The sequence below is a fragment of the Calypte anna genome, chromosome 1 (assembly GCF_003957555.1).
Source record: "Calypte anna isolate BGI_N300 chromosome 1, bCalAnn1_v1.p, whole genome shotgun sequence".
NCBI classification, from domain to species: Eukaryota; Metazoa; Chordata; class Aves; order Apodiformes; family Trochilidae; genus Calypte; species Calypte anna.
The window spans coordinates 139363570-139371560 of NC_044244.1; the positions used below are offsets into that span (position 1 = coordinate 139363570).

General features: G+C 42.3%; 1 protein-coding gene across 1 annotated transcript in view; it reads left to right on the forward strand.

The window, feature by feature from the left end:
- The window catches only part of GRTP1 (growth hormone regulated TBC protein 1), a 41938-nt gene extending 35841 nt beyond the window's left edge, over window positions 1-6097 (forward strand). The window contains exons 6-8 of the mRNA XM_030464257.1: window positions 1770-1942; window positions 2047-2232; window positions 5728-6097. Of these exons, the coding sequence (XP_030320117.1) occupies window positions 1770-1942; window positions 2047-2232; window positions 5728-5817 (449 nt within the window). The 3' untranslated portion in view covers window positions 5818-6097. The remainder of the gene's footprint in view (window positions 1-1769; window positions 1943-2046; window positions 2233-5727) is intronic.
- The last annotated feature ends 1894 nt before the right edge of the window (window positions 6098-7991 follow it).

Here is a 7991-nt window from a genome sequence, read left to right on the forward strand (position 1 = left end):
TAAGAGTTTTACCTTTCAGTCTTCAATGAGAACAAAGAAAGCAGGGGTCACAGACAAAAAAGTAGGTTCCTGAAGGTTGAATGCAATGCTCCTCAGGACCGTAAAAACTCAAGATGTTCTGCAGTTTGGACAGGAAAAATGCAAAGCAAATAGCTCCTGGGGTGGGAAGTCTGTTCAAGAAAAACTTTGACCCAAAAAAGAGTGAAATATTAAACTGCTCTTGTGATATCATTAGAGAAGTTAAAAAGGTTATAAATGTACAGCATAATTTGGACCTTTTTTTTTTTCGTACTGAAAGGTTTTATTAAAATTGTTGCAGACAAACGGACTGGTTAATTTTTTTTTTTATTCTTTCACCTTCATGTGAACCATTGATCTGTGTTGTGTGGCTGTGGAAATATTGGCAGTTCTGTTAGGGAAATCTGAATTGCAGCTTTTCAGTGAAGGAATGGAACACACACAAAGGTGCTTGTGTTATCAGTTATTTATTTTGGTAAATGATGTTATTAACATAGGCCTAGTCAGAAAAGCACTAGTGAACCATCAAAGATTGCTTCCCAGGGCAGGAGCCAAGAAGCCCAGCATAAATGTTTCTGTCAATGTCTAAGCCCCAAATATGAATTCCTTAAACATCTGTGTAATTCTTGTCCCTTGCTGGGACATCTGAATGCTTATAGACCAAACAGCTTGAAAACAGTGGAAATTTAGACCACATATTAGGAGGACATTCTTTACTTTGAGGATGGAGAGACACTGGTACATGTTTCTCAGAGAAGCTGTAGATACCCCATTGTTGGAAGTGTTCCAGGCCATGCTGGATGGGGCTTTAAACAACCTGGTCCAGTGGGAGGTGTCCCTACCCATTCAGGGGGGTTGGAACTGCATGACCTTTAAGGTCCCTTCCAACCCATTCTATGATTCTATGAAAATAATCTGCTTCTTCCCTTAAATATACCCAGACCACTTGTTTCTAGAACTAAGGTGATTATTATTTAGCCTGCACCTTGGAAATTAAAATACTTGCCCTGTCAAACAGGCTGTGAAGAAACAGTTGTAGTTTGCTCCATTTTTCTTAATTTGGGATTTAACTGCTTAGTGCAGGAAATGTAGCTTTAATTTCAACCCCTGTCTTGTAGATAGATAATTAGGAAGAGGTGTCATTTGAGGGACCTGTCACTAATTTTCTTTCTGGAATTATTCTAGAAAAAGTGGGATTTCTTTGGCTCAGAGAAAAGGGAAAAAACCTCTTAATGGTTAGATCACACCCTGTGAGAAGTATCTGGCCTCCAGCACGCCTGCACAGTCTCAGAAATCCCCATTTCCAGCTTGTGTCTGAGCCAGTCCAAAATCTAAGGGATGTTTTTTCTGGTTACTTGTCTGGGTATTGTGCGGACTGGGAGGTATGGAGCCCCAGCACCCAGGAAGGAGGTGGTGGTTATCTTGATCTGTTTAAATATTCATCAGACTTTTGTAGTTTAAGCTAGTATTTAAAAACTACCCAGATTATCCTTCCTTGGGAAGAAAGAATGATTGCCAAAAAAAAAAAAAAAAACAAAAACCAAACCAGTCAGAGAGAAAGAAGATACTTTGGTAGGCATGAATGAAGTGTTTGTGTAGAGGCTGAAAGAGAATTTCTGTAAGACCACAATGCAGACATCTTCATCCCATGGTTTAATTTATTCCAATTCAGCTGCACAGGACATTCTCTTCAATTTTGTCAAAAAAATCATGTCCACAGATTCCTGACTTTTGGTTTCTTCTCTCCCAAGATTATTACAGTCCTGCAATGCTGGGCCTGAAAACTGACCAGGAAGTCCTTGGAGAACTTGTGAAAATGAAAGTCCCGGCTGTGGCAGAGCTGATGGAAAGACACGGTGTCATGTGGACACTGGTGGTGTCACGCTGGTTTATCTGCTTGTTCATTGACATTCTTCCAGTAGAGGTAAAGGCTCACATTAAGTTCACCTAATGTACATTCCTAATTGTTATTTCATTGATAGCGCTTTATTAATAACCACTGAGTCTGCATTCTCTCCTTTCTGGCAGACGGTGCTCCGGATATGGGACTGTTTATTCTATGAAGGCTCAAAGATCATCTTCCGGGTGGCCTTAACATTAATTAAGCAACACCAAGCTTTTATTTTGGAAGCCACAAATTTCCCTGACATTTGTGAAAAGTTTAAGCAGATCACCAAAGGACCATTTGTAACGGAGTGTCACACCTTCATGCAGGTAAGTTCTCTGCAGCTTTTAGTTGTTACCAATTAAAACCAAGACTGATTTAGAAATATTTTGCTCGGTCAAAAAGATGGATAGATTTAGGAGAAATGTATCTGTAGGAGTTGCCAAAGGGGTGGAGAATGTTTTTGTATAAGAAATGCAAACCTACCCTTACCTGACTCATTTACTAGAGAGGTCTGCAGCTTAACCAGGGGCTCACATTATGGACATCACTGGAAGGTTGCCTAAACCCCTACATTCTACTGACTATTATCTCCTCCTACTATTTCATGTGGGCACCAAAAACTACAAGGAAGGATTACAGAGTGCTGGGAGCAGCAGTGAAGGATTTGGGAGCATAGGTAGTGTTCTCATGAGTCCTCCCAGTCAAAGGAAAAGGGCAGGAAAGGGCTGACAGAACTGGAAAAGCCAACAGATGGTTGAAGGAATGGTGCCATAACCAGAGCTTTGATAGACCATAAGGCTCATTTTGATAAACCTGGTCTGCTGGGGACCAGTGAGGTCCTCCTGTCAGAGAAAGGGGCCAGAGCCTTTGGCCAGAGGCTGGCCAGTTTTGTTAGGAGGGCTTTAAAATGAGAATGCCAGGCCAGGCAGTCAGTTCTTTCCACACCCACCACGTTGAGGACAGAGCTACTAATGGTTGCCCTGGGCCTGGAAGAGAGTCACAGGCTGCCAGGAAGGCATGTATAGAGATGGATACAAGCCCTGCCAGCAAGACTGCTTCAGAGGTGCAACATCTCAGTGCACAAGCACAAAGAGTAGGGAATATAGCAGGGGAGTTGCACGTCTGCCTTTCTGCAGGGCTGTGATGGTATTGGTACCACTGAGATGTGGTGGGAAGGCTCCTGTGACAGGAGTGTGGGGATGGTGGGTATGAACTGTTTGGCAAGGACAGGAAAGGCAGAAGAGGAGGGGATATGGCCTTACACATCAGTGGGCAGCTGGAGTCCATGGAGCTCTGTCTGGGGATGGATGAGGATCTGACAGAGACTCCGTGGGTCAGGACTGAAGGGAAACCAGGGGCAAGAGATGTCATAGTGGGTGTCTGGTACAGAGCACCCTACCAGGATGACCAAGTGGATGAGGCCCTTTTCAGATATATAGGAGCTGCCTCACACTCTCAAGGCATTGTCCTCGTGGGCGAGTTCAATCAACCTGACATCTGCTGGAGGGACAACGCAGCAAAGCAACAGCATTCCAGGAAGTTCCTCAAGTACACTGATGACAGGTTTCTTCTCCCAATGGTAGGGGAACCAGCCAGAAAAGGTGCTTAGCTGGATGTTGTTCTCACCAGCAGAGGCGGGCTGGTGAGCGATGTAAAACTCAGTGGGAGATGAGGCTGCAGTGACCATGACAGTATAGAATTCAGGATTCTTAGGGCAGCAAGAAAAATGCAAAGTAAGCTGATGGCACTTATTTAAAAGGGCAGACTTTGGTCTCTTCAAGGATCTGCATGGTAGGGTAGAATGCTATAAAGCCCTGGATGGGAAGGGAGCCCAGGAAAGGTGGTCCATATTCAGGGATCACCTCTGGCATGCCCAGGACCAGTGTGCCCCAGTGAAGAGGAAGGCAGGCAGGAGTGATCATTTTTTTTGGAAGAATTATTTAAACCCCCATATAAAGCCATTCACACTCTGTCATACAGGGGAAAATCTTCTTTTTACCCTCTTTACCACTTAAGGCAGGAAGTCTGACCAGAAAACAACTTCAGTGCATCCTTTCAGTGATCTGTGAATTTTGTTCCTATGCTTTTTTTTTTTTTCCAGATTAATTGTAATAGAGCATTGCAGAATAGACACAAAATGCATTTTAAACTTGCAAGTAATAAATCTTTGTAGTGCCAGAATACAAAGCTTTCTTTTAAGAACAAAAAGGTAGCACCAGGTTCTTACTTCTAGACAAAACCCCCCATTAATTTGAATGCTCAAAGTCTTATGACAATCTGCAAACTAAGAATTATTCTTTTAAGTTATTTATAGGTGGGATGCCAGATCTGTGTAAAACATCAATCAGAGCTTAACTCAGCAAGTGGAAATGTAGAGAAGTTAGGTGCAAAAGAATAACAGGAGCACAGCTGTCATACATCACTTGGCCAACTTTGTTATCATTGCTTGCTTAGTATGCAGAAAGCTACATCCCAGTAGGTGACTTTCACCCCTAGAAGAGTTTCATGCTCATGTTTGAGCTCTGTGCATAAGTCTGTCATAGCAGGATGTCATTCGCCTAGAGTTTCAATTTTTTTGCTCACATAGAAGAAAAATCACCTTAACTTAGTAGTGTTTGTGAGCCTTTTAATTAAAAGAGCAAGGTTAAAAAAAATCAATCCCATGTACAGCTTAATTTAGAAGAGATGTTTGAAGGCTTCCCATTCCAAAAAGTGTTTAGGATTAGGATTTTGTTAAAATGCTGACTGCCATGGAAATACCAGTTTAGAGACTGATACAAACACTTGAAGGATTTTCCCCCACACTCCATTAATTACATTTTGTGGCAGCTCCTTTCAGCAAATCCACACTTTTTTCTTGCAGTTACCCCAAATAAAACTGTTTATTTAAACTGTATTGGTTACTGTATTGAGCAGGGTTTCTAGGCAATTAAATAAACATTTTAGAATAGGTTCTTACGTAACGTTGAAATATCTAGTTTTGAGTTTGGGCTTGTTAGTTTTTTTCAGCAGTACAGATACTAGAACCAGTAAAGGTGATGACATTTGAGTATTTTGTGCCTCCCCCCTTGAAAAAAAGACAAAAAGTTTAAGTTTTCATTTAATGCAATGCAGGCTTCTTTACCAGGATGCTGTTCAGAACTGCCTCCTTTATAACCTCATCTCCAGAGCTCTCAGGTACAACCACAGAGAACTGAGGAGCCCACACATCATAACTGTAGATCAGAGTGCATAAACTTGCAGCTTGCTTCTTAGTTTTGTTCAGTCAGAAGTTTTAGCTGAAGTAGTGGAAACAAATTTATTGTTCTTGAGCAAGAAGTCAAATAAAAAAAATTAAATCCATATGCATTAGTACCCTGGAAGGCCTGGTAGATAAGAGCAGCAAAGGTAGCATAGCAGGGGATTAAGACTGATTCTTTTTCCAATAGGAACGTACCATTTTATGTATATGTTCCAGAGCCTGCCTTACAGTGCCACATGGGAAATGCTTTGCAGCATTACCCCGGATGGCTTCCTGTGCTCTAAACCACCAGGACAAATGCCTTCTACAGTAATTTTAACTGGACACTTTTACTCAAAGTTGCTTTGGTATTGTTGCTTCTATGTAACTTACAGCATTTGTTCCGAGCTCCAGGTTTATTATCTTTACAGTAGAGCAGATGAAGATGCTGCTCTGTTAGAAGGAAGCCAGACAGCCAAAAGCACTTTCCCAGTGCTGGATATTAAAACAGGGACTTCAGACGTCAGAGAATTATCTAAGAATTCCAGCATACTGTCCACACACAGAAATTTAAATAACAATTTTCTCCTTTTGCCCCCAGAAAATATTCACAGACCCTGGAAGCTTGTCCACGAGCACAATCAACAAACTCCGAGAGACTTGCAGAGAGAAGCTGCTTTCTCAGGGATAATTCACCAGATTTAGCCAGGTGGTCAGACATGACAGCAATTGACACATTCCTCTGTTTGCACCAACTAAAGCACAGTTTAAGTTTTCCATGAGTTAACTGACACTTGACCAATTTTTTTCCTGCCTTTGAAGTAAGTGTTGTTAACACTTTGTACTGTACATCAGACTTTAACTGGAACTGATGGTTCTGTTGTTGTTGTTTGTTGTTGCTTGTTGTTTTTTTTTTTAAGGATTAAAGTGTTTTCACAGTAGAATGTGATCAGTGTCAGAACACTCCTTTTTTTTTTAAAAAAAAAAAAAAAAGCCACCATTCATGTCTTTTCAGGGCATTCTGCAATGTTAAAACAGGTGTATAAAATTACATATCCTTCCTACTGTATTAACTGTGATACCACTATTATTTGTGCAAAATAAATTAATTTAATTTGTCAGAACCCGCTTGTCGGTATGGAAAAAAGTCTCTCTTTCCTGACTGCCACAAGTTGGCTCAAATACAAGCACCCTTCTTTTTCCTTGCACTTCAGGAACTCAATAAATATGGCAAAGTGCAAGGCAAGACAGCAAAATGAAAAAGTATTGTAAGTAGCAGTTACTCCATCCAGTATGTAACAACTCCTTAAAGGCAGCAGGGACCATGTGCACATCCAGGCTACAGGAAGCAGCAAAAATTTCTCTGTAATTACCCTTAATATTTTATATGCTTGTTCAGGGTTTCCTAGCTCTAGCACAGCAGGTAAGAAGTAATTAGATATAAGGTAAGAAGTCTGGAAGATGTAAAAGATGCTGTACTTCTACTTCATGCTGGTGTACTAAGGTTGCTCTACAGGTGCTGTATCCTCATAGGCCTCTGTCCCTAAAAATGCTGGGAGAAGCACTTGTAAAGACAGCCACGAGCAGATTCCTTCCTTGATAGGGTGAAACATCGGGCAGTTCTAAAGCTGCAGCTTAATAGAAGTTCTAACAATCTTGCAGCCCTGGGCAAGGACAGCACCAGCCCTGCTCCGACCATGGGCCACTTGCAGCCCGGCTGTGGCCACCTACCTGCGAGTTCCTTTATTGACCTTACAGAGCCCTCTCGTGGCCAAATCCTTTCCCCTCTTCTTCCTACTGAGGAGGGGAGGGAAGACTGAGGAGAGGGCACCGATTTGAGCTTTTTAATCGTCCCTACTGAACAGCTGTTGTGGACAGCCTCACCTTTCTTTTACCACCACGCTCCTTTTCAGATTCTACTCTGAGCCATCTTCATTCCTTGTCTGGGAACGCTTATCTCCTCTTATCTCCTCCTCACACCTCCCTTGCAGATTCTTCAGCAAGTAAAAAAAACACCCAACTTTTCAGAGGAAGTAAATAGGTGCTTTTTCTAGAGAAGACAGCTACTCAGCAGTACAGTTCCAACCTATCCCATCCCTATGGTACCAGACATCTTGTTCCTCGAGTATTGATTTGTAAGGACATCAGCAGTACCATGCTTCAGGTAACAGCAGCAGGTATCAGGAAAGACAACTGTATTCACCACCATGGGTACCAGGGACCTTCAGGGTACCAGGGGTGGTGGTCCCATGTACACCAGCCTTGCTGCCATGGGTTCAGTGCTCCCTGTCAGCAGTGTTCTGTGTCAGTGTGCCTTGGGTCCTGCTGTGTGTAGCTAGTACTGTTAACACCAAAATGCTGCTGGGAAGCTTAAAATGCTGCCAGGGAAGCTTTAAACACAAATGTTCTTTCCCAAGCATGGGAAAGACCTCAGCAGACTGCATTTCTGAGATTCTTGTAAGAATCCCAACCTCAGTACAAAACCTAAGATGTCATTCACCCAGCCCTCACACCAGAATCATGGCAGCACACTCAGTCAGCAGTGCAGAGCAGTGCAGAGCACTATACTGCCATCTCTCAGCAAGCAGCAGTCTAATGGAAGAGTTAACTTTTCCACATCTCAGGTTACTGATACACAGAAGCTTTGCCTGTTCCCCCACACAAAGTCCAAAACAAGGGACTTTTCTGAAGACCTCTACACAGCTAAGCCTCACCTTTGTGCCACTGAGGAAAAAAAAACCAAAATGCTTGCTTAACATAACTCCGCATGAAGGATTGTTTAAAGCTGGCAAAGTAGAGCTAAAACCAAGACTTGAGTGTTTACCAAATGGACAAATGTTTTAAGAGTGATCAGCAACAATGAGA